Source organism: Staurois parvus, unplaced genomic scaffold, assembly GCF_062004578.1.
Source record: "Staurois parvus isolate SC_StPar_1 unplaced genomic scaffold, SC_StPar_1.0 ptg000597l, whole genome shotgun sequence".
NCBI lineage: Eukaryota > Metazoa > Chordata > Amphibia > Anura > Ranidae > Staurois > Staurois parvus.
The window spans coordinates 2,044,073-2,071,240 of record NW_028318393.1 but is presented as its reverse complement, the minus strand read 5'-3'; the positions used below and the strand labels follow the sequence as shown (position 1 = coordinate 2,071,240).

The 27,168-nt window shown below is 45.0% G+C and overlaps 1 protein-coding gene across 1 annotated transcript in view; it reads right to left on the bottom strand.

Moving 5' to 3' along the window:
- Positions 1-27,168, bottom strand: part of EP300 (EP300 lysine acetyltransferase) — a 149,185-nt gene that overhangs the window by 107,181 nt on the left and 14,836 nt on the right. The window contains exons 2-3 of the mRNA XM_089692644.1: positions 25,383-26,005; positions 19,792-19,959 (exon numbers count right to left, since the gene is read on the bottom strand). Coding sequence (XP_089548770.1) covers positions 19,792-19,959; positions 25,383-26,005 — 791 coding nt within the window. The remainder of the gene's footprint in view (positions 1-19,791; positions 19,960-25,382; positions 26,006-27,168) is intronic.

Below are 27,168 nucleotides of genomic sequence, written 5' to 3'. Positions count from 1 at the left end.
TTGGCTGTATTTCTCCTTTGGATCACAAGGAGTGCAGTTCGCTCCGCACTCCTATGATCTGTCCTCAGCAGACGGCAGGCTGAAGTCCACTGTCGGTTGACGTCACTCAGAGGGTCCAGGCTGGGGAAAGATCCCGACTTTAAAGGATAAGTTCACCTTTGTGAACATTTTACATGTTCCATCCTAAAAACGGGTGGAATATGTAACATGTTCCCATAGCTTCAATAGTGCACACCGCCCCCCTCCCTCGGACAGATAGTACAGGGAAATGTCTCCCTGTACTGTCAGATTTGAAAACAGCACAGCAGTGTGGAATGAGTGCCTACAGGTTCCGGCAGCCTTAGCGGCTGTTGGCTTGTAGTTTTCAATGAACTACCACGGCGCTGTGGAGCATTGTGGTAGTTCATAGAAACTTCCTGCCAGAATATCTGCTTGCTTGTACATCCCATAAGGCAAGTAGATATTCTAACAGGTCTGTGGGAGACCAGCACGACATCAGCGATCTACTGATCACTTGTGCAATGATTTCCAGACCCCTTCAGACAAATCATAAATGCACATTTTTTTACCTGCTAAAAAATGTGCATTATTTTTGTCAAAAAGGTTAACTTATCCTTTAAAGTTGGGATCCACCCCGGAGTCTAGAGTGGCACCTGGCTCAGCGAAGCTCCCTCCCCCTCCACAGCCCAGTGCTCCAGTGAGCACTGGGGGGCAGAGCAGACAGCCATGACTGACAGTCACCCCTCTCTGCTCAGAGCACAGAGGAGAACTCAGCAACCAGTGGTCATGTGATGGCTGAGTTCTCACTTTTAGAGCCCCCAGGGACAGATGCAGCATAAGATTGATAATGCATCCACCTAGATAAGTATAAATAAGGGGGGGGGGAAGAGCCCTACTTTTTTTAATTTTGACCATGGTAAAAGCAAACAGACTTATGAAGGTACCGTATTTTCCGGCGAATAAGACGACTTTTAAACCCCTGAAAATCTTCTGAAAAGTCGGGGGTCGTCTTATACGCCGGTGCGAGCCGGTGTCAGGGCGGCACTTTTTCGAGGGGCGGCGCGGCGACGCCCCGCCCCCTCCTCCAATGGACTCTAAGTACAGGGGTGGGCAGAGGGGCTGCTGTACCTTACCTGGCTCCAGTCCCACGACGATCCGGTCCAGGAATCGCGGTTGCTCCTTCTTTCAGTTCGGCTGCTCGATGGTCATGCGGCCGCTCGGCTCCGCCTCCTCACCGGTGATTGGGCGCCAGCACTGGAAAGGCACACAGGCGACCAATCACCGGCGAGGAGGCGGAGCCGAGCGGCCCCGCGAAAATCGAGCGGCCGAACTGGAAGAAGGAGCAGCCGCTCCTCTCCCCCACTGACACTAACGATGGGGCACTATTCCTCCTCCACACTGACACCAACGAAGAGGCACTGTTCTCCCCCACTGACACCAACGATGAGGCACTGTTCTCCCCACTGATACCAATGATGGGGCACTATTCCTCCTCCCCACTGATACCAATGATGGGGCACTATTCTCCCCACTGATACTTATGATGGGGCACTATTCCTCCCCCAATGACACCAACGATGGGGCACTATTCCTCCCACTGATACCAACGATGGGGCACTATTCTCCCCACTGATACCAACGATGGGGCACTATTCCTCCCCCACTGATACCAACGATGGGGCACTATTCCTCCCCCACTGACACCAACGATGGGGCACTATTCCTCCTCCCCACTGACACCAATGATGGGGCACTATTCTCCCCACTGATACCAATGATGGGGCGCTATTCCTGCCACTGATACCAATGATGGGGCGCTATTCCTGCCACTGATACCAATGATGGGGCGCTATTCCTGCCACTGATACCAATGATGGGGCGCTATTCCTCCCACTGACACCAATGATGGGGCGCAATTCCTGCCACTGACACCAATGATGGGGCGCTATTCCTGCCACTGATACCAATGATGGGGCGCTATTCCTGCCACTGATACCAATGATGGGGCGCTATTCCTCCCACTGACACCAATGATGGGGCGCTATTCCTCCCACTGACACCAATGATGGGGCGCTATTCCTCCCACTGACACCAATGATGGGGCGCTATTCCTCCCACTGATACCAATGATGGGGCGCAATTCCTGCCACTGATACCAATGATGGGGCGCAATTCCTGCCACTGATACCAATGATGGGGCGCTATTCCTCCCACTGACACCAATGATGGGGCGCTATTCCTCCCACTGACACCAATGATGGGGTGCTATTCCACTGATACCAATGATGGGGTGCTATTCCACTGATACCAATGATGGGGTGCTATTCCTCCCACTGATACCAATGATGGGCCACTATTCCTCCCACTGACACCAATGATGGAGCACTATTCCTCCCACTGACACCAATGATGGGACACTATTCCTCCCACTGACACTAAAGATGGGACACTATTCCTCCCACTGACACCAATGATGGGGCACGATTCTTCCCACTGACTAATGATGGGGCACTATTCCTCACACACTGACACTAATGATGGGGCACCATCATTGGTGTCAGTGGGAGGAATAGTGTCCCATCATTGGTATCAGTGGAAGGAATAGTGCCCCATCATTGGTGTCAGTGGATGAAATAGTGCCCCATCATTGGTGTCAGTGGGAGGAACAGCACCCCATCATTGGTGTCAGTGGGAGGAATAGCACCCCATCATTGGTGTCAGTGGGAGGAATAGCACCCCATCATTGGTGTCAGTGGGAGGAATAGCACCCCATCATTGGAATACCATACTGAAATAGCATACCACATTGAAATCAAATCTGATGTTTTTTCATTTTTATTTGGTGTGCGTTGGAAGAGGGGTAGTCTTATACGGCGAGTATAGCTCAAACCCTATATTTTAACAGGAAAAGTAGGGGGTCGTCTTATACGCCCAGTCGTCTTATACGCCGGAAAATACGGTAATAGATTCCCTAGTAAATGCTGACCAAACAGGTATAATGCTACGGAAAGCCACAAACATGAAACATACAGAGATTAGATTCTCTTTTAGATTGTAAGCTCCAAGGAGCAGGTCCCTCCTAACCCCCTTGTATTGAACTGCATTGTTGCTGTATTGTCTCCCGTTATATTGTAAAGCGCTGAACAAACTGTTGGTGTCACGATCGCAAGATCGCCGCCACCAACATGCGACAATCTCACGATCGCTGCCACCAATATGTCACGATCACGGTGTCAGACCCCAGACCTTCTCACCAAACTCATGACCGTAGGACTGGCCGATCTAAAACCGCGATGTGACGTGCGTAACAATGCCACACCCAGCTGCACCCTGCACAACGATTTTCCAGCTAATGGGTACCGATCGAAGTGCCAGCAGCCTGAATCGATTGTTAATTACGCAATTAACCCCTTCACACTGCCACCACCTCCTTTTTGTTCAGAGAAAGAGGAAACTCGCAATATCGCTATAATACTATAATAATTAAAATAATCGTCCGCATAACCCGGTCATTGACACAGGCCGGTTGTACAGAGAGTTAAACCAACAGTAGCGTCTCTTTAAAGGCAGGGATTCGTAAATTGCAATTAAGAGCTATAGAAACAGTTCAACACTTTCAGAAGAAAGATTTATTACTAAAAGGGTCAAACAGGTGCAATAAAAATATTTACAGAGATGTACCTAAGATACACACACACACACACACACACACACACACACACACACACACACACACACACACACACACACACACACACACACACACACACACACACAGAAAACAGCACAGCAAGAGATAACAGGGAGAAGTTAAAGGGTTAAGTTACTTGCCAATAAGCCTTGGATGGAAGCAGATCCCGTTTCAGAGCGAAAGGCACAGTTCTCCCCAGGTGGTATATTGATGTTAAGAATGGGAGATGTCTTTTTCTTAGCTTCCTTATGCTTGGCAGCCTGTTTTAAAGTTACCCACAGGGGGTGGTTCTGAAGTAACAGACCAATCCCCTGTGCAGGGAGGGGTCGTCAGATGGGACCATAAACTGGAGCCAACATCTTTCATAGTTCATATTCTAGTCTATAACTTCCCATCTGCACAAGCGACAGTGTACCCGCGGGTATAATATTATGCAGATAAGTCTGGGGATTATTTAGATATGAATTATGAAAAGATATGTTGCACGGTTCACAAGTTCTATATTTCGGCTTCCATGATGGTCCGAGATAAGCGAGTGACCCGTCAAACTGTTCGCCTGCTCATTGGCCATCTGACGAGGTGTCCGGTTTTCATGTAAGCCTCTCATATTCCAAGATATGAGACATAGGGGAAAAATTGATTTGAGAAGTGTTCATCTAATTCTGTCACCTACGCTGAGCTAGGTTTATTAGCTCAGAGTCCCTTTCAACTCCTGGGAAGGCTTGTTATCTTGTTACGAGGTGTGAAATTACACAGGTACTTTGGCCAGTGAGACTCTAGCTCTCTGGTCCTATCTCCTCCTAGGTGAGAAAGGATACAGCTTTCACAGACAGCTCGGCACCTAGCTATAGATGCCTTGCCCGGCCAGTGACCCATAAATGGTACACATACACACACCCTGGCCAGATGTCTCCTCTCAGTGAGTGGGAGGGGTGGGGGAAGGATAAGGGAGAAATATATGTGCCAAGATGAAGGTTGAAACCAAAATGGTTGAACCGCGTCCATCTCTGGGTATACGCTGTTACAGTTGGCGCTATATAAATCCTGTATAATAATGTAAGAGTCATGTAAGGGTCAAAAAGTCAAGGTCAGGGCCTCAGAAGCCAGGTTGTTCACTTGAAGTTTCCTGGCTTGAGGTGGTGAAAAGGCCCGTCGCATCAGATCCTCCCTGGGAGAAAATGACCAAGGTTGTTCTACTGAAAGGGAGAGGAGTTGTGAAAACCATACCCTTTTGGGCCAAAATGGAGTGATCAAAATTAACGTGGTTTGCTTCTGTAGAAATATGTTCAGGACTCTGGGGATCAGGAGAACTGGGGGCAAGGCGTAGCACTTCCCGAAATGCCAGGGATTCTGAAGAGCATCATTCGCCAGGGCTGCATCTTCCGGATTTAGCGAATAGAACAGATCCACTATTGCATTCCTGGTCTCTGGAATTTCCCAACAGTCTGAAATCTTTGCAAAACACTTCCCTGTGCAGTTCTCATTCTTTCGCCACTTGGTTGTGATCCACTTTTAGATAATCCACCAACAGGGATAAAAGATTATTTTCTGCCCACAAGCAGATCTGGTCTGATACCTTGATTAAGGATAAACTCCTGGAGTCCCCTTGTTTGTTTAGATATGCGACTGCCGTTGAGTTGTCAGACAGGATCATGAGGTGATGTCCCCTCACCTGATCTTGAAAACAGTTAATGGCTCTTACTACGCTAAGCTCTCTCCAATTTGAAGACTCCTGAGCTTCTTCTGGGGCCCACTTCCCTTGGGGTGGCCGCCATCCCAGATGGGCTCTCCAGCCCCACCTGTTTGCATGCATCGTCAGCTTCTGCAAGACCAGAAACAAACAGAGTAACCCCCCAATTTAAATGCATGTGGTCTCTCCACCACAATGCCCCCTTCACTGCTGTTGGCAGACATACCTTCCTGTCCAGGTCCTACTGCCCCTGTATTTGCAGAAGAAAGGACTGCAAAGGCCTTAGATAGAGTCTGGCCCACTGAAAGGCTGGAATTGCCGATGCCATTAAGCCCAGTACCGACATGAGTTCTCGGACTGACACTGGCTGATTGTTCTGTAGAGCCCCCACTCTCCTGATTAGATTCTGGACCTTCTGCTCTGGAAGCACTGTCTTCTGGTCTACTGACCAGAGGTAGTATCCTAGAAATAGGATATTCTGGGTTTGAATTGTCCAAGTTAAGAATCCACCCCAGGGACTTCAGCCAGATAGCCCTTCTAGCCGCCATTGCCAGAGCCCCTGCTCTTGCGGAGAGTAAACTCAGTAGATTCATTTACTATGTACCAGACCGCTTTAAAGAGAACCAGAACGGATTTAAGAATCTACTCCCTAGGAGTGGCATTCTTAATGTGATCTTGTAACTGAGTCAGCCAGAAGTCCACATTTCTGGCAACGCAAGTTGTAGCTAAGGCAGGTTTCAGGCTAGCCACGTTAGTTTCCCAGATTCTTTTCAGGACTATGTCATCTCCTTTTGTCCATGCAGTCCTTTAAATGCCCCATGTCCTCAAAGGCAAGCGCTGACATCTTAGACACTTTAGATAGGGGAGCATCCACTTTTGGATATTTTTTCCTCAGAGTTTGCTCACTCTTTAAGCACCACTTTGGGCATTACCTGGTACTCTGGAAATACTTTTTATTTTTTTGTTTCTGTAAGGCCTGATGCATCAGGTCATGTTTTGACAGTTGACCCTTCTCTTCCTCAATTTCTAGGGTCTTGTAAATGGCTACTAATAAGTACTGCACATCATCGAAGGACAATTTAAACTACGGGCCTTTCCTTTCCTCCTCCTTCCTGCTCAGATTCCAAACTGGAAGCATGAGTGTCACTAGTCGCCAGGCTTACTGCCCTTTCCACCGAGATATCCTGAGGCCCTTGTCATAGGCAGATAGATTGATACAAACTACTGGCTCCTGCTGTTATTTATGCTGGCCATACAAGAACAAATATTTTGTTTGAAATTTTCATTTAAGAATGTCTGTTCAATTTTCTAATCTTTAGCGGCTTCAAATCAACGTTTCTTTTCTAACACATTGTCAGGAAAATTTGATAGAGCAGAATAGAAAACTTATCTTAATCAAACAAATTTTTGGACAGTGTTTGTGGTTTTCTTTTCGTTTGTATGAATATTCTTGTTGAAAAATTGATACATGTATGGCCAGCATAAGACACGTAGTAGCAGCAGCATGCTTTTTTATCACCTGTCATGATGGGGGGGTTAAAAAAAACAAAAAAAACAAATTAGCCCTTAATAGTACAAAAACAGCAAGTAAACACACACACACATTCGTTAGTGCATGAAACAGCGTGTGGCAATGATGTTTCCTGTGAAAAAAGGTGTAGAACCCTGGCTAAATGGTTAGCACTTCCACCTGGCAGTACTAAGGTCATTGGTTTGAATCCCAACCATGGCACCACCTGCCTGGAGTTTGCATGTTCTCCCTGTGCCTGCATGGGTTCCCTCCCACACTCTAAAGACAAGCTGGTAGGTCAATTGGCTCCTGTCTAAATTAGCCCTAGTATGTGTATGTATGAATGTAAGTTAGGGACCTTAGATTGTGCACCCCATGAGAGTTAGGGACTGATGTGAATGTATAATATATATGTGAAGTGCTGCGTAAATTGACGGCGATATATAAAGTACCTGTAACAATAATAGAACCCATGGATAGCTATAGAAGCCTTCAAGCACAGTACGGTGATGAGACACTCTGCCACTTATGACATTTGAATGGTATAAATGTCTCAAAGGCCGTACATCCATCAGTGACTGACTAACTGACTAGGCCGTGGTGGTTCCCAGCACGCAGTGGTCATTCCTGTGAACATTCAGCAAGTGGAACGTCTGATCCTGGATAATTGATGCATAACCTGTCTTGAAATTGCACAAGAGATTAAGCTCTCTGTGGGAACGGTGAACACAATCATTAAGGCTGTCCTAGGATGGTTCAGGAGTACTGACAAATCTGTAAGCTGAAGCTTTCCAGGCATTAGTTAAATGCTGGGATAAGTGTTTAAATGTAGCAGGGGAGTAAGGCAAAAAAAAAATGCAGTTTCCACTCATTGAAATTTGATACACACGATTGCCAAAAGTATTGGGATGTCTGCCTTTATACGCACATGAACTTAAATGCATCCCAGTCTTAGTCCGTAGAACTCAATATTGAGTTGGTCCACCCTTTGCAGCTATAACAGCTTCAACTCTTCTGGGAAGGCTGTCCACAAGATTTAGAAGTGTGTCTATGGGAATGTTTGACCATTCTTCCAGAAGCGCATTTGTGAGGTCAGGCACTGATATCGGAAGCAAGGGCCTGGCTCACAGTCTCTGCTCTAAATCATCCCAAAAGTGTTTTATCAAGTTGGGGTTAGGACTCTGTGCAGGCCAGTCAAGTTCTTCCACCCCAAACTTGCTCATCCATGTCTTTATGGACCTTGCTTTGTCCACTGGTGTGTAGTCATGTTGGAACAGGAAGGGGCCATCCCCAAACTGTTCCCACAAAAGTTGGAAGCATGAAATTGTCTAAAATGTCTTGGTATGCTGACGCCTTAGGAATTCCCTTCACTGGAACTAAGGGGCCAAGCTTAACCCCTGAAAAACAACCCCACACCATAATCCCCTATTCCACCAAACTTTACACTTGGCACAATGCAGTCAGGCAAGTACCGTCCAGTGGCGGTGTGCTTTACAACACTGCATCCTACGCTTTGCATTGCACTTGGTGATGTAAGGCTTGGATGCAGCTGCTCCACGGAAACCCATTCTATGAAGCTGTCTGTCTACGCACTGTTGTTGTGCAAATTTGAAGGCCACACAAAGTTTCGAGGTCTTTAACTATTAACTCTGCAGACAGTTGGTGACTTCTGCGCAATGTGTGCTTCAGCCTGTGCGGACCCCGCTCTGGCATTTTATGTGGCCTACCACTTCGTGGCTTAAGTTACTGTTGTTCCCATTTGTTACCACTTCGTTTCAATACCACTAACAGTTGGCCGTGGAATATTTAGTAGCAAGGAAATTTCATGGATGACATAATTCACAGGTGGCAGCCTATCACAGTAAAACGCTCAAGTTCACTAATCTCCTAAGAGTGACCCATTCTTTCACAAATGCTTGATTTTATACACCTGTGTCCATGGAGGTGATTGGAACACCTGAATCCAATGATCTAGAGTGCTATCCCAATACTTTTGGCAATATAGTGTGTACACACACACATTACTGCAACAGCAGGATTACACATAAATGGAACAACGTGGATACGCAGATCCCGTAATACACAGAATAACAGAAATGGTAATCAAACAAAACAGAGACCACAAGGATCCAAAACTAATATCTTGCTTTTTCCTTTTTTACGTCTTATTCCTTCCCAATCAGATGTAAACAGAAATGTGGGAAAGGAACAAAGCCCAAAACATGTCTTCAAACGATAAAAAAAACAAAAAACAAACATATTATTATTATAATACAGGATTTATATAGCGCCAACAGTTTGCTCAGTGCTTTACAGTTCAATGCAAGAGGGAAAGGAGGGCCCTGCTCCACATCAACAACAACCTCTGGTTTACCCAAGACGACTCATCAAAAAGAATAGGAGATTCACATGAACTCCTCCAGGGGAAGGAGTGGAGACACACACATGATCTAAAATACCACATCTGCAGAAGTCGGTCCACTATCAATTGAGGAGGGGCGAGCCCAGGTGTATCCAAGCCAACCCTGCCATACCTGCTGGAACTTACGATAACCATTGCGATGTTGGTACGCGAGTTTCTCCCGTGGGAGTAAAGAATTAACATAATCTATCCATGGAGAATAAACAATTGAGACAATTTACGAGAGGGAGAAAGAGAAATTCCCAGAACAGATTCCAGGGCAGCATCCCAGTCATCTCCAGCAAACTCTCCAATATCCCGGGACCACTGCGCGCTGCTCCGGAGACTAGCTTGATCCTGTACTGTGGACAATAGCTGGGAGTATAACTGGCAAATCATGCCCTTCTTATGGGTTGCCTGAGTGACATCCTTAACTGAGTCTGTCAATGTGAGATTAGAGAGCGAAGACTGAGCCTGTATCGGATGACGTAGCTTAAGATAACGATAAAAATGCTTATGTGTAAATGTAAATTCCATTTGCAGTTGAGAAAAGGACTTTAGGACTGCCCCTGAATACAGCCGAGATACAAATTTCAGGCCTTGCTCCCTCCAGTCGTGAAAAACCTCCAGTTTAGCCAGTTCTAAATAATGCAAATTATTCCACAAGGGAGTACAGGAAAAAAAGCCAGTAATATGAAAGGATGCTTTTACCGTGCCTTAAGAGGTCCGCAGTTAGAGCCGTGGATGGAAGGACCGGTACAGCCATCTCAAGATGAGAAAGAGCCGAAATGGTGGGATGAGGAAGGGAAGTCAAACTAATAATGGGATCAGTATTATCAGGCGAATCTCAGCCAACCAGTTGCTGCAATTGGGCCACCAAAAAATAAAGTCTGGGCTCAGGAACTGCCAGCCCCCGACTCCTTGCCATATTGCAATGTGGACGTTTTTATCCTAGCTACTGGTTATTTCCAAAAAGGACTCCTAAACTCCTAAACTGTGTCTCTATGCAATGAAACCATTTCTTAGGAATCCATATGGAAGAATTATGCAAAATATAAATAAGTTGTGGGGCCCAAATCAATTTAATTAAATTGACCCTATCCATCACTGACAGACGGAGTTTGCACCAACTGTTACACTTCAATTTCTGCTGAAGGAGTAGACGTAAAAGGTTAAGAGAAATGTACTGCTTAGGATCAGGAGAGACTACCACCCTGCCTTATTCCCCTCTGCTGCCTGAATAAATCTGACAAATCCCCGTTAACCTGGATTCGGGCACTAGGGGCACCCAGCTAATGAACTTGGGACCAAAGCCGAATCTAGACAATACTTCCCATAGATAAGGTCATTCCACACTATCAAATGCCTTGGCTGCATCCAAAAACAAAATTGCCCCCCCCCCCCCCCCCCCAAGGTTGTCCACCGGAATTTGCGAAGTCAAAAAAAGTCTATGAATATTATTATCCGTCGCTCTAGAAGGAATAAAGCCAGAGTGATCTTTATGTACGATATTAACAATAATCTGCGCCAGTCTAGTAGCTAGAACCCGGGCCAACAATTTAGCATCCGTATTCAGAAGAGAAATAGGTCGGTAGGAGTCAGGTTTTAATTGATCTTTTCCAGGCTTCAATAATACTACAATAACAGCTTAATTCAAGGAGGGGGGCAAACCATTTCCATCCATGGTGGCATTCAGGGCATTGACCAATGCCGGGAGGAGTTGCGCACCGTATCTTTTATAGATTTCGAATAGCAATTCACCTGAACCCAGAGAAGCACACAGATCATCATAAAAGTGATGAAAAACACTCAGGATTTCCACATGACTTGTGCAGATCACTCCATCAACATCCTCAATCTTGTCTACAGTGGACACCCCTTCTTGTAACTTCGCCATGAGAGCAAGAAAGTGCCTCGCACTTTCCCCTTCCTCAAAATATTTTTGTTGCAAAAAATATTGCTTCTTATCTGCCACTTGAGTAAGCACTGATTCATAAAGGGTTTGGGTCTCTTTCCAGAAGGTGTGGTTACAGGGGCTTAGATCCTGGATCATCTGAACCTCCAGCTGTTGAGCATCTGACAGTACCTTTTCCTCCCATTCCCTGGATCTACGCTTAACTGCTGAAATCTGCTGGATAATCAAGCCACGCAGGAAGGCCTTAATCACATCCCAAACCATTCCTGGCGGGGACAAGCCTTCTTTCCGTTGCAGAAAGTCTGACAACTCCCCCATAATCAACTTGGACTCCGGAAACAGTGTCAACCAAAATGGGTTCACCTTCCACAGTGTCGAGAGCGGGTATAACACACCTGTAGCTTGACCCAGAAAAGGGCATGGTCAGATAGAGCCCTCGGTTCATACGCAGCATCAAACACATATGGCAGGATAGTTATGTTCCCAAGGCCCAAATCTATGCGTGAAAGCCCGTCATGAGTAGCAGAAAAACATGAACATTTTGCTGTCGGATACGTCATCCGCCACACATCCCAGAGGCCCAGTTCCACCAACAAATTAGCAAATGGGGTAGGCTGAGAGGATAATTGTCTACCCCTACCGCTCAAAAGCAATCTATCCAAGCTAGGGAGTAAGCAATTGTTATAATCACCCAACGCCAATAGGGGAACATCAGGATGATTGGCCATAAATGGAGCTAGGCATTTAGTGACCTCTGAAGAGTAGGGCGGAGGGATATATACCGCAGCAACTATGCAGCAAAACCCATTCAAAGTACATAGTAGGAAAACATAGCTGCCCTCATCAATCCACTCCTGCACATGAACAAATTGAATAGAATTAGAGAGGAGGATACACACACCTCTAGAAAACGTGGAGTGGAAAGAATATTGTATGGGAAATAAAGAGAGCGGAGGGTACCACCAGTGTCAGAATTCAAATGGGTTTCCTGCAAACATACTACAGACAGTTTTAAATGTTTAAGTACATGGAAGACAGCACCCCGTTTGGTCTAATCTCCCAGGCCCCTTACATTCCAGGATAAAAACAAATTCTTTATAGGAGACAGACATAATACATATGTATAAAATGGGAAGGATAATTCCATTGTGGACAGATAGAACGCCCCCCCGAAGGGAGCAATGAGTAGGTAGGCAGTAGGAGGGACCAAGATCACATGGGTCAGGGTGACCAGGACGACAGCCGCAGGAAGCAGGGAAGATAAACCCAGTAACATGCACTTCACTAAACACAGATATCCCAGGTGAACCATAAACAAAACAAGGGGGAATACTGAAATTATGTAGGCCAACAGAGCCATAAAAATATTAACTGAAGACACTGGCAAGAAGCAGAAAGGTCCCATCAGGACCAAAAACAGGTTGGGGTTTGCACAATGTCTCGTGGACAAGCACACAGCAGGTAAATATAAGGAAAGTCCAAGCGGGGAGGAGCCCCAACTTAAGCGGGAAAAAAATCTGATACAAAAAGGGAAGGAAATGTGAGAGCAATACCCCGCTGTTCTGCTAAGCTGAGTTTAAGGCACTAAAAATCAGCCAGGTCCCCAAGGTCAGGTTCCAGGGGAGTTTGCCAGGCGATGTTCCGCTCCATCCAACCACTGCAAGGCTCCATTAGGATTATCAAAAAAGTGAGAAGCGTCATCCGCAAGCACGTGAAGTTTAGCCGGATATAGCATGGCATAGTGAAGACCCAATGCCAAAAACGTTTCTTGACATCCAGGAATTTTGCGCGTTGCTTTTGAACTTCCACGGAAAAATCTGGAAATAAGGATACTTGAACATTGTCAACGGACAGTTTACCTTTGCTTCTGGTCCTGGAGAGAATGGTATCTCTGTCCCAATAATTGAAGAGTCTGAACTAAAAGGGTCAAGGAGGAGCGCCAACTGGAGGAGCACGTGCTGGGATTCTGTGTGCACGTTCTACTGCAAACATGGGGGAGAATGCATCACAGCCAAAAGTAGAGGTCAGCCAAGCTTCAATAAAGGCTACAGGGTTTTTACCCTCAGTGCGCTCCGGGATACCCACTAGGTGCACACCAGGGGCGGACTGACCATTTGGAAACTCGGGCACTGCCTGAGGGCCTGGGGTCAGTAGGGAGCCCCATGTGATGCCCCTGGTACCTTTTTCATAGGCTTTTTTGAGTTTGGGCAAGGACACAGGGGCCCATGATCCCCTATTGCCCGGGGGCCCCATGAGTTGTCAGTCCGCCCCTGGTGCACACTATTGCGGCGTAACCAATTTTCCAAATCTTTTAATCTAGAGGCAACAGTAGAAGCGATCGATTGCACAAATCGCACGTCCCTATGTAATGGTTGCCAGTCATCTTCCAGGGTACTCACTCTCTCCTCCAAGGCCGCAGTGCGGTCCCACATTTTCTGCATATCTTGACGCACCAGGGTCAACTGCATCCTCACCCCCTTCACCTCCCCAGTAAGGACCGCCACAGATGAGGTGCATGTAGTGACTGCGGAGAGAATTTCTCTAAGGGTGGGTTCAAGATGATCTGCAATGGAAACAGCAGGCTGTGTCCCATGAGACTGGGATGGAGGAATACTCACTGCGGGACTGCAGGATGGGGATCTCTTGGGTCTACAAGTGCAAGAGGGATCTGTGTATAGCCTGTACAATCTAAGTCCGGATCAGTAGCGGGGTCCAAAAGTAGTTTCTGGGGAGATTCCCTGGTGAGCAGACTGGCAAAAAAATTTTCAGCAACCTCCCTCTGCTTCTCCTTGGATGCACGGATCGGGTTACTGCCATCTTGCCCAGCCGACTCCGGCAAGGCCCGAATTTCTTTCCCCCTTTTAGTCATCTCAGATCAGGATAAATCGGGGCACCAAGTGACAGCAGGGGGGTCAGAGCACACCTTGTGGACCTGAGATGCCGTTGTAGCCGGAGGTGCCAAACAAAAAGGATAATTACATATATATATTTTTTTATTATTATTTTTATTACACACACATACATATATAATATATACACTAAAGAACACCTCCTCCTCTTCTCGACTCCATAACAGTGCTTAACAGTCAGCAGAGGTAGAGAACACAGGACACTATAAACTCACAGGGTTTCTGGCAAGATCAACAGGGTTTCCCCAATCCCCAGATTATATACCCAGATATAACAAAACACTTTAAATAGTATATTTAACAGACCAAAAGTAAACAAGAGACATGTATGTGTTTAATAAACTGTGAAATGCTGGAGATAAGCAGAGTACTGTTGGTAGAGGAATTGCTGCTGAGAAGGTATATCACTGATGCATTGCACTCAATGGGGAAAAAAAAAAAAAAATTTAGACGCATCCTCGTGCAACATTTCTTCAGCTGTAAAGCAACCCGGGTTGTGCAGCCAGCAAGGGGGCTGATAAGATGGGTACACTGCATAAAATACACTTTCACACACTTCCTTTGCTACTCCTTCAGAGGTAGCAGCAGAATCCAGAGACAAACAAGGAAAAAATGGGAAATTTCCAGTGCAGTAATATTCTAGAAGTGAATGAACCAATCACTGAGTTTCATAAAGAACTTTCCAAAGTATGGATATCCTTTAAGTGATCATTAAAAGGGAAAATCGACATAGGAAAAAAGGAAATTAAGATAAGAAAAAAAAAAGTAGAGAGAGAACAAAAAAGGAGAATAAAATTAGAGGAGAACCAGGAAAAGAATGTGAATGAATATAATGGATTACAGGTAGAGCCCTGTACAAATTTGAAAAGTGACAGCTGCTGTGGGGGAGGAAGGACTACTCCCACACGTTATTTGGAACCAACACAAACAATTGGATACATTACACACATTAAAACATTTTTACATACCAGTATATAAATTGAAAGATTTTTAAACACCAAACCAATGCCACCTTACATTATACAAGTCCACAATTATTTTACCTACTGCATAACAAGGATTTCAAAGCATGTATGCCCTCTTTTCTTAACCAGTTCCGCTCTTTGGACGTACATAGTTAATCACAAGCTGATGGCTACAGGAGATGTTTTTTTTTTGTTTATTTTTTTTTTATAAATTGCAATCTTTAGAATCACTTTACCACCGTGTAATTTTTCAAACATATCTTTTACAATACACAGGTCAGCGACTAAAAAGCTGTTTGATTCATTTCATCTAAATTTCCATGTATTTTGGTGTGCTGAAAACAAATAAAAAATTGAAAAAACTCCTAGATGTCATGATTTGCCACAAAATGCAAAATTGTCTTCAAATGTATAAAAGTTTTTTAATTTTTGGTATTTTTTTTATATTATGGGTTTTTAACCAAATTTAAAGTCCAAATTACTATTAATTAATTCACATAAGTGCATTTAAGATATAAAATGCCAAAAAAACCTTAAAGGGGTTGTCCGAGTTATGTAAAAAAAAAAATATAGCACTGTAAATCTGATGGTCAGCAATATATACATAAGCTAAGCAAGTTTTAGGGGAAAAAAAAATTATATTTCCTCATTTCCCTTGTTCTCTTCTGGCCCTTTGTTGTTATTTGCAGGTAAACAATCTCTGCCCCTCCCCCCCTGCAAAGGGGGTGAATACAAGTGCTGTTCTGAGTGACATGTCTGACTACTGGGATACTCAGCAGCATGCTGTATACGTAAGCCTTAGCCCTATGTCTGTGCTTCTAATGGTAGAAGGGGTTAATCCTTCCTGAAGAATCCAGTGGGAGGGAGACACAGGGCAGATAGCAGCAGCTCCGGTCAGTGCAGGGGGGCGTGGCCAGCACTGTGACGTCTTGTGTACAGACAAAGAGCTGCTCTCTCCTGCAGTCCACACTTGTGCATGAATCATCATCAGGTTCTTGGTTCTAGGCTGTTCACACTTTTTCATCACAGTTCGTGTTAGCTCGTCATTCTTCAACCGTTACGTTATGGCTCCGCGAAAGTGTATTAATTCGCCAGACAGTTTATGTTTCATCTGTGGTGAATATACAGTGTTGAAGCAACAGCAGAGTATTACAGACTTTGTGAAAAAAAAGTATACTTAGCATACTTTGGACTAAAAATTGGAGATCAAGATAAAGTTTGGGCGCCTCATAAAGTGTGCAAACGGTGTGTTGAGGACCTCCGAAACTGGTTCAAGGGTAAGAAAAAAAATCTTTCCATTATGGGATTCCTATGGTATAGCGAGAGCAAAAGAACCATAGTGACGACTGTTACTTTTGTTCATGCGATGTGAATGGGTTTAATTCCAAATGGAAGCATTCCATTTTATACCCCAATCTTCACTCAGCAATTCGTCCCATCCCCCATGGCACAGATATACCAGTACCCAAGCCCCCTGCTACCTTGGAAGAGATACCTAGCTCCGATGAAGGTGAAGTCATACCTGAATCAGATGATGAATCAAGTTCTGACTTTGAAGATGATACAAGACCAAAATTGTTTTCTCAGGAGGAGATGAATGATTTGGTAAGAGACTTGAATCTTCCCAAAGATGCCGCTGAGTTACTTGAATCAAAGGCTGAAAAGCAGGAGTTTATTGTTGCCAGGAGTGTCATCTTCATGGTTCAGACATCGTGAAAAGCAGTTCATCCTTACTTCGCCCAAGTTGGTTTACTGCATCGATGTCGAAGGTCGGATGGGTCAATTTAAAATCCAATATGATTCAGAGCAATGGCATCTTTTTATAGATTATTCAAAAAGAAGTCTCAAAGCAGTTTTACTCCACAACGATAGTTTTTACACTTCCATACCTGTAGGTCATTCCATACACTTGAAGGAAACCTACGAGAACTTGGAATTGGTTCTTCGTAAACTTAAATATGAAGACCATGGTTGGCAAGTGTGTGGGGACTGGAAGGTCTTGTGCATGCTGCTCCGGCAACAAGCTGGGTATACCAAATACCCTTGTTTTCTGTTTCTATGGGACAGTCGAGACCCGCAAAATCACTGGACCAAGAAGAGTTGGCAGCCGAGGGTGCTAACAGTTGGTGAAAAAAATGTCCTCCAAGAAACTTTGGTACCTTCCCATAAAGTTCTTCTACCACCTCTCCACATAAAATTGGGATTGATGAAGCAATTCGTAAAATCACTTTCAAGAGATGGAGAATGCTTCAAATACTTGGTCACCAAGTTTCCAGGCCTGTCGGAAGCAAAATTGAAGGAAGGTGTGCTCGTCGGACCAGACATCAGAAGCCTTATAGTCGATCAAGAGTTTGTCAATACCATGACAGATCCTCAAAAAGAAGGGTGGATTGCATTTAAAGAAGTCGTACAGAAATTTTTAGGCAATAACAAAGACCCTCACTACAAAAAGATCGTCGAACGAATGCTGAAAGCATTTCAAGCTTTAGGTTGCCTGATGAGTTTGAAAATGCATTTCCTCCAGTCCCACCTTGACTACTTGCCTGAAAAATTGGGAGCTGTGAGGAACAAGGTGAACGATTCCAGCAAGACATTAAAGAGATGGAAAGGAGATACCAGGGAAAATGGAGCATTACAATGATGGCAGACTACTGTTGGATGCTTCAGAGAGACATTCCAGATGCTACTCACAAGCGTAAATGCACCAAGAGGAGCCTCACAGGGAAGAATCGAGTTTAGTGTGTGCAGGTGAGCTCATTTCAGTTCAAAAAAAGGATTTTCATGAAAAAAATGTTAATAAAACTTTAATTTTATAAGTCTATTTCCATTTATTTTGAGGTATTCAGACTACCAAAAAACAAAGCTTACGTGGAATAACCAAAACAGCTCTTGAAAAATTTTTTTGCAGACCTGTGTTATTCAAGCCTAAATCAACCTAAAATTGACCAAAAAAAAAAAAAAAAATCACACATGATTTTATGATATATAAAGTGAACTTGGTTAAGCAATAAAGCAGTAACTCTCTGCAACCAAGCTGTAGATTAGGGTTGCCATTCTCCTGTACCCTGTCCTCCGCAGCCTGACAGTCTCCTGAACCCTGTCTACAGCCTAACAGTCTCCGTTCTCCTGTACCCTGTCCTCCGCAGCCTAACAGTCTCCGTTCTCCTGTACCCTGTCCTCCGCAGCCTAACAGTCTCCGTTCTCCTGTACCCTGTCCGCAGCCTAACCAGTCTCCGTTCTCCTAAACCCTGTCCTCCGCAGCCTAACAGTCTCCGTTCTCCTGTACCCTGTCCTTCGCAGCCTAACCAGTCTCCGTTCTCCTGAACCCTGTCCGCAGCCTAACCAGTCTCCGGTCTCCTGAACCCTGTCCGCAGCCTAACCAGTCTCCTGAACCCTGTCCGCAGCCTAACCGTCTCCGTTCTCCTGTACCATGTCCGCAGCCTGTCTCCATACCCCTGTACCATGTCCACAACCCCTAACCATCGCCTGTACCATGTCCACAGCCCCTAACCATCTCCTGTACCATGTCCACAGCCCCTAACCATCCCCTGTACCATGTCCACAGCCCCTAACCATCCCCTGTACCATGTCCACGGCCCCTAACCATCCCCTGTACCATGTCCACGGCCCCTAACCATCCCCTGTACCATGTCCACGGCCCCTAACCATCGCCTGTACCATGTCCACGGCCCCTAACCATCGCCTGTACCATGTCCACGGCCCCTAACCATCGCCTGTACCATGTCCACGGCCCCTAACCATCGCCTGTACCATGTCCACGGCCCCTAACCATCGCCTGTACCATGTCCACGGCCCCTAACCATCGCCTGTACCATGTCCACAGCCCCTAACCATCCCCTGTACCATGTCCACAGCCCCTAACCATCCCCTGTACCATCCCCTGTACCATGTTCACAGCCCCTAACCATCCCCTGTACTATGTCCACAGCCCCTAACCATCCCCTGTACTATGTCCACAGCCCCTAACCATCCCCTGTACTATGTCCACAGCCCCTAACCATCCCCTGTACTATGTCCACAGCCCCTAACCATCCCCTGTACTATGTCCACAGCCCCTAACCATCCCCTGTACCATGTACACAATCATTAACCAGCGCCACCAAGCTGGAGCCTGGAGAGGACTGTCTGACTGAGCCCTACACCGTGCACCTGAGAGGAGGTCAGTGACTGCGCTGCCATGTTTATAGCTTACATATTGATATTTGCACTGGTTTGTGCTTAAAACTTCCAATTTACGTACTTTTTTGAAGTGTCAGTAAAAAAATGTGACCGTCCGTAAATGTCAATTTTTGTCAGAAAAATAAAAAAATATATTGGTGCAGTTTATAAATTTTGAGCATCCTGTCAGTACTTTTCACTTCGGGGGGTTGGCAACACTGCTGTAGATTAGCCCTTTAAAAAGCATCATCTTACTGGTACGGTAATTTCATTGCTCAGTCTGTAAATTAAACAGGAGCTCCAGTCTACCCCCCAAAAAATTAACAATCAGCAGCTATAAAGATGCACCCTTTTGAGTGAAGTTTCGCTTTAATATCAGAATATCTTATACCCTCTTATTTGCTCCAGATGAGTGACTCAAAGCCTGAATACATTATTCAGTATGAAAGCCTGAAAACTAGTATTGTTAGAGGGGAGAAGTCAGCAATAACAATCCCCTTATTTCCCCTCTACCAGCTCTGTTATACTCACCATGTTTGTCAAGCTAGTTCCAGGCTTCTTTTCCAGTGAAAACTCTGAAACATTCCTTAGAGCAGCTTTGTTCTGCATTTGCAAACTAATCCCTGCAGTTCCTTCCTGTGGACATGAATTCTGTCCATACGATGCCACATATGGATTAGAATTGTTCATTATTCCAAGCTGGAAAGAGAAGAAAAATAAGTCCCAAATAATGCAACTATGGAATAAGCATAAATATAATCAACATCAAAATTACATTAAAAAAACATTGCAATTTAAATTAAAAGCTAGAGTGGGAAAAAAATCCATTATCGTCATAATATCCAGACAGCTAACCACTGCTAAGCATTTCAACTTGGCATGACAACACAACAGCCTTCCTGTTTGCATGATCATAGTTTCCCCCCCAGTCGACTGAACTCCTGGGCACAATCCTTGGGAGAAAAAAAAAAAAAAAAAAAGTGACACTATACAGTTATCTTAAATATATTTAAACATGCATTGACACATGAAGGCTGAAAATGCCTAGTTTTTCTAACTTTTTAGTATGCAAGAGATTATCTACCTAATTACTATTAACCTTAACCACTTGACCTCCAGGTTTTACCCCCTTCATGACCAGGGCATTTTTTGCTATTTAGCGGCGCACTACTTTAAATGGTAACTGCTCAGCCATGCAACACTGTACCCAAATGAAATTTATATATTTTTTCCACACAAATAGACCATTCTTCTGGTGGTACTTAATCACAACTGGACTTTTTCTTTTTTGCTATATGAATGAGAAATACAGAAAAAGTTGGAAAAAACAAAAACACGTTTTTCTGCAAACACAATCTTTCTTTATAAATTGAGGCCAAAATGTATTCTGCTACATTTCTTTGGTAAAAACCAAAATCAGTTTATTTATACTATATATTAGTTTGTGTGAAAATTATAGAGTCTACAAACTATGGCAGTCCTCAAAATTTCCACTCACCTGCTCGCATTTGGCGAGTGGAAATTATGTGGGGGTGAGCAGGTCGGGACGAAGGGTGTGTTAAAGGGGTGGTGGTGGCGGCAGTTACAAGCACCGATCTCCCTGTATGGCTTTTCAAAGATGCAGCTGAAAACCGTGGGAAGGAGAGGTGGAGAAGCGTCTTTCAGCTGCTTCACTGAAAGCAAAAACAGGGAGATCCATGCTTGTAACTGCCACCCAAAATGCACCGATCATCCCCGACTGTCCGTCTGATTTCAGTTTTCTTTTTGGCCCCAGTGTGTGCTCCTCAGTGCCCAGCCCCTCCCCCATCCTTCGCACCAATAGGAGAGGAGAGAGGCTAGATCTGCTCTGCTTCCCCTGTGCTGTGGATGTGTGGCAGGAAACTGTATACTGAGTAGCCAGCAGCTCTGTGATGTTTCTGACTGGGCCAGTGAGCCGAGAACCATCCATGTAAGTCCAACCTTCCTTCCACCCCTCCCTTTCACCTACTCCTCCCCTCCTTTTCCTTCCTCCCTTTCCTACATTCCACACTCCTCACCTGCACAAACTACCCACCGCTGTACACTCCGTACGTACCCCTTCCCCTGCACTATGTGTCACACCGCTGACCTCCACACTGTGCATCATTCTGTTTCCCTATTGATGTAAAGCACTTATTTTTCCTTTTATGTTTACATTGCTTTATGTTAATATTGTTAAAGTTGTTAATATTTATTGTTGTACCTTTATTCTACATAAAACATTTAACAGTGCCACTTCATGAGATAATTTAAGAGGGTGTGTTTAGGGGTGGGGCAACTGGTTGCAAGTAACTCTTAAGGCCTGGCTAGTGGCTCAGGACTTAAAATTTTGAGCCCTGAACTATGGTATATATTAGATAATTGATCAATCCACATGTACTGATAGCCAATCTCATTTCTTGAGGCCCCAAAATAACAGGACAGTACAAACACCCCCAAATGACACCTTTTTGGAAAGTAGACAGTCCAAGATATTTAGTAAAAGTCGTGACAAGTTTTTTGAAGATGTAAGTTTGTGGAAAAATGAAGAAATTAGCTAAAAATTAGGGTTTTTTTTCCCATTTTTTTTAAATTACCAGTTATTTTCCACTTTAAAATGTGAGAAAATATTAAAAAAAAGCTCATAACATTTTTCCAAAAAAATGTTTCCAATTCACAAACAAATGCTACTAAAATAGAGCATGAGTTATTTCATCAAAATATGAGGTATTTATCTCATGATATCCAGTGGAATGGAGACAGAGGAGCAGGATTAGAACCCGTCATTTTGTATTGATAATAAAGAGGTAAAATGGTTTAAACCATAGAAATATGCCAACTCACCAAGTCAGTGTGGGCCCTGCAGTATACGTATTAGTACAAAAGAAAGTAAGTTGACTGGAATACCAGTCAAAGGGAAGCTGCTTTCACAGGACACAAGAGGTGTATCAAAACAACCAACTTAAAGTCAAGTAAATACAAAATATCTTTTTAAACATCATAACATCATGGGGAAGAGCCATGCAAAGCAGTGTGCTTACAGTGAAGCACACACACCAAACATAATGTAAAACGACACACAGCACAGTTAACCCTTTGATCACCCCAGATGTTAACCCCTTCATGCCCAGTTCTATTAGTACAGTGTCAGTGCTTATTAGCACTGATCACTGTATTGGTGTCAATGGGGATGTCAGTGACACCAAATCAGTTCCCCCCAGTGTCAGAATGCCCACCACAGTCCCGCTATAATTCGCTGAGCGTTACTAGTTAAAAAAAACCAGTATATACACACCGCCATTTGCAAACGCTACAACTTTCACATAAACCAATTAATTTACACATAATGGGATTTTTTTTTTTAGCAAAGAAAGCTCTATTCGTAGGGAAAAAAGGACATAAATTTAATTTGGGTGCAGCGTTGCATGACCGCGCAATTGTCAGTTAAGGTAAAGCAAAAAATGGCCTGGTCAGGAAGGGAGGTAAGTGGTTAAGCAATGCCCTTTTATAATCAACTGTCTGCTGGATACCTGTTGAATTCTTGTTAATTAGGATTCTGTTGTCTAAAATTTAGCTTTGCTCCTAAGACTTTCATTGGGGTGTATTCATTTTTGCAACATGGTCTTGAAAAAATTGCAACGGTGGAAGAAGAAAAAAAAAAAAAAAAAAAAAAAAAAAAAAGCACTGACACTGTACTAATGGCATTGGGCAGGAAGGGGTTAACGAGGGGCGATCAAAGGGTTAACGTGTGCGGTTTCACTATCTGCTGTGTCCGTGTGCTTCACTGTAAGCACACCGCTTTGCATGGTTGTGCACAGCCATCCAAAGCAGTGTGCATGAGCTGACAGGGAGGAGAGCACCCTCCCTTTCTTCCTTCCACCCCTCCCTCCCTTTCTTCCATCCACCCCTCCCTCCCTTTCTTCCATTCACCCCTCCCCCACTCTCTTCCTTCCACTCTTCCCTCCCTTCGACCCCTCCCCTCCTTTCCTCCACCCCTCCCTCCATTTTCTTCCTTCCAATCCTCCCTCCCTTTCTTCCACCCCTCCCCCACTCTTTTCCTTCCAATCTTCCCTCCCTCCCTTTCTTCCTTCCACCCCTCCCCCACTCTTTTCCTTCCACTCTTCCCTCCCTTTCTTCCACCCCTCCCCCACTCTTTCCTTCCACTCTTCCCTCCCTCCCTTCCATTCTTCCTTCCCTCCCACCCCTCCCTCTTTCCCTTCCTCTCTCTCCCCTTCCACCCCTCCCCCCTTTATTCCTTCCACCCATCCCCTCCTTCCACCCCTCCCTTCCATTCTTCCTTCCCTCCCACCCCTCCCTCTTTCCCTTCCACCCCTTCCTCTCTCTCCCCTTCCACCCCTCCCCCCTTTATTCCTTCCACCCATCCCCTCCTTCCACCCCTCCCTTTCTTTCTCCCACCCCTCCCCTCCTTCCTTCCACCCCTCCCTCCCCACCACTCCTCCCTTTCTTCCACCCCTCTCTTCTTCCCCTCCCTCCCTTCCTTATAACCCTCCCTCCTTCCACCCACCCCCTCTTCCTTCCACCCCTCTCTTCCTTGCCTCTTACCCTCCCTCCCACCCCTCTCTCCCTTCCTCCCTCCCACCCCTTTCTCCCTCCCTCCCACCCACCCCTCTCTCCCTCCATCCCTTCCACCCCTCTCTCCCTCCATCCCTTCCACCCCTTTCTCCCTCCCCCCCTCCCACCCCTCTCTCCCTCCATCCCTTCCACCCCTCTCTCCCTCCATCCCTTCCACCCCTCTCTCCCTCCATCCCTTCCACCCCTCTCTCTCTCCCTCCCTTCCACTGCTCTCTTCCTCTCCTCCCTCCTTCCACCCACCCCCTCTTCCCCCCCACCCCTCCTTCCCTCCCCCCCCACCCTCTCTTCCTTCCACACCTCCCCCCCACCCCTCTCTTCCTCCCCTCTTACCCTCCCTCTCACCCCTCTCTCCCTTACTAAGCCCAGCTACATTTTTCAAAAACTTACATCAAGTGTTCCAAAAGCATGTGGGAAAATGTGCTATGACCTGATCAGACCAAGCATTAACTTTTTGGCCACAGATCCACATTTGGCGCAGAACCAACACTGCTCATCACAAATACGAACACTGTAGCATGCAGGTGGCAGCATTAGGCTTTGGGCGGTTTTTATTAATTTGGAACTGGGACAAAACGGCATGGTCAGCACAATTTTTTGAAATGAAGACTCTGTTTACATTTGGCAATCAAGCATCTCAAATTTCCTGGATACAGGTAAACAACATCCTACAATTAGCTTGTGTAGCATTACATCAAAAAGTAATTAAAATACAATACATCTCACCTGATCAACACTGCTACATCAAATAACTCGCTAAAGTGGTAAATCTTCCTTATCTCAATCATGAATGCCCCACAAAAGCTCCTTTCCCTACTCTTACCTTCCCCCCCACCCATTTTTATTTCTCTCCCCTTCTAACCTCTGTACTTGTTGTATATAATTGAAAAATTGAGAATTCTGTACTTTTTTTTTTTTTTTTGCCACACTTGTTCCTAGTCTTGCCTACACGATACCAGTCTTTATTATCCTTTGGGGTACTTTCTGACACTTCCTATAGGTTAACTCACCTCATGGTTAACAGATTTGCACTGCTTTTCATCTTTGTATAAATTCTTTAATTCAGAGGAGCTCCACCCAAAAGGGGAAGTTCCACTTTAAGGCCTGCTCCCTCACTCCTGATAAAGAAATGGGAGATTTTGGGAAGCAGGTACCAGCTCCCACGTCTGCTGCGATCGGAAGCGGACACCCCCCCCCCCAGCCTTCTGGGACACGTGACAGGTCCCAGAAGACTGCTGGACCATTCACAACGCGCATGCTCACACATGTACAGTAGGCACCCAGCTGTGAGACCGCACGCTGTCACAGCCGGGTGCCCAGTGAAGATGCCAATGCTTGGGACAGGACACTGCTGGAAAGAACAGCTGAGGTAAGTGCATTGTTGGATCGTGGGACTAGTGAGTGTCTGTTTTTAAAAGTCAGCAGCTAGACTTTTTTTTTTTTTGGCTTTAAATAAAGAATTAAAAAAAAACACAATAAGGCAGAAATCCATTACATATTTAAGTATGTACATTTAATTAAACTAGGTTACTAACCTTGTTTATGGCTGTTGCCTGAGGATTTCTTGCTCCTGGTTGGCCTCCCATCTGTGGTCCACTTTGTTGCAGTGTCTCTCCTAAAAGGTTACTAAAGTTTCCCATTCCTTGGTTATGGTATGGCACACCAGGCTGATGTCTTCCGAAGCCAAGTGATCCATTAACTATTTGTCCTTGCGTCATGTTTTGTCCATTTCCACCTGTGATTATCCCTGAATTCATGCCCATTCTAGGCTGAGCTATCGGGTTGTTCAACGAGAGCATCATTCCCGCTGTTGAGGAATTTAACGTTTGAGAGGGACCAACTGGATTGGCTCCATTACCTCCAATGCTCAAAGCTGGTGATGACATTCCTGGCTGAGTCACTGGACTTTTAACCATACTGTTCATGAACCCAATACCAGAGCTAGCCTGGGACACTTGTCCAAGGCCCATAACCATGTTTGTAGTACTTCCGCCCCGTAGAAGTTCAGAGAGTTGTTTATGCTTAGCAGCTGCATCAGGTACAATCCCTGGGCTCATATGACTTTGATTAACATCTCCACCATTGCTCAGGGCAAACTCATTTGAGCTAATTAGTTCATCAGGAAGATCTTGTTCCAAGTCAAAAAATGACCCAAAATCTAAAACAAAAAGGAAAGAAAGAATACAAGTACACTTTACTGCAAGCCTTTTAAAATTAAACTTTTTTTGCATATAAAGAATAGCCAACCTTGAATGATAGAGTAAAATAACATTAATTGCTTGTGTTTAACTTTAACCACTTTAAGACCAGGTCTATTCTGAGACTTCTCTGTAAAAATCTGTATTTGTGTGCTAGAAAATATATACATTATATAATCAAAAGTTTGTGGACACCTGACCATCACGCCTACGATATAAGAGTTTGTTAAATATGCCAGTCCAAAATCATGAGCCTTGATATACAACTGAACAACACTTTGGGGCTATAACAGGTTCCACTGGAAAGCGTGTGTGGGAATTTCAGGGGTCTTTCCTCTGTCCTTAAAAGCATATGATTAAACCAAGATTGGTTTGATCAGATGCTTTCCCAAGCCAAAAATGGCCTGTTTACATTCTGCACAAACTGGATGTGACAATACTCGTTGCTTCCAGTTTTAGACCAAAGATGATCAGAGATGTTCCAGTTCCATGTGAACCGAATGGTGCATTTGTTTTTGCCATTATTAAACTAACGAACCTTTAATGCTACGCTTCAGGTAAGCTTAGAGTGTTTGAGTAGTCACCATAGTCTCTGGTGGCTACAACTGTGCTAGTACGTCATGTGCAACTACATGGAACATTTACTGCTGCTGTCAGTTACTGCTGGTACTGGCCTTAGGCTTTTTTCACACATAACGTGACCTGGATGCAAAAGCGATCCTTAACCGCGATTTGCATTTCCGAGTAGGGGGTGCGTGCGGCTTTCTACCCGTACAGCAATTGTAAGCTAGGCATGTCAATCACCGGGTCCCGGCCGGAGATTCCCCACCAGCACCCAACGATTACTGTGCAAAGCTTACAGGGGAGAAAGCTCTCTCCAGCCAGTAAGACATGTTGCTTTGTATTTCTCGGCACAGCACAGAAATACACAGCAGCATGTCTCCCTAGTAAAACACACACAGCACACAGTTAACCCTTTAATCGCCCAAGAGTTAACCCCTTCCTGCTCAGTGTCATCAGTACAGTGTCAGTGCTTTTTATTAGCACTGATCACTGTATTAATGTCACTGGGGATGTCAGTGGCAGTCAGTTCCCACCCAGTGTTAGAATGCCCACCGCAGTC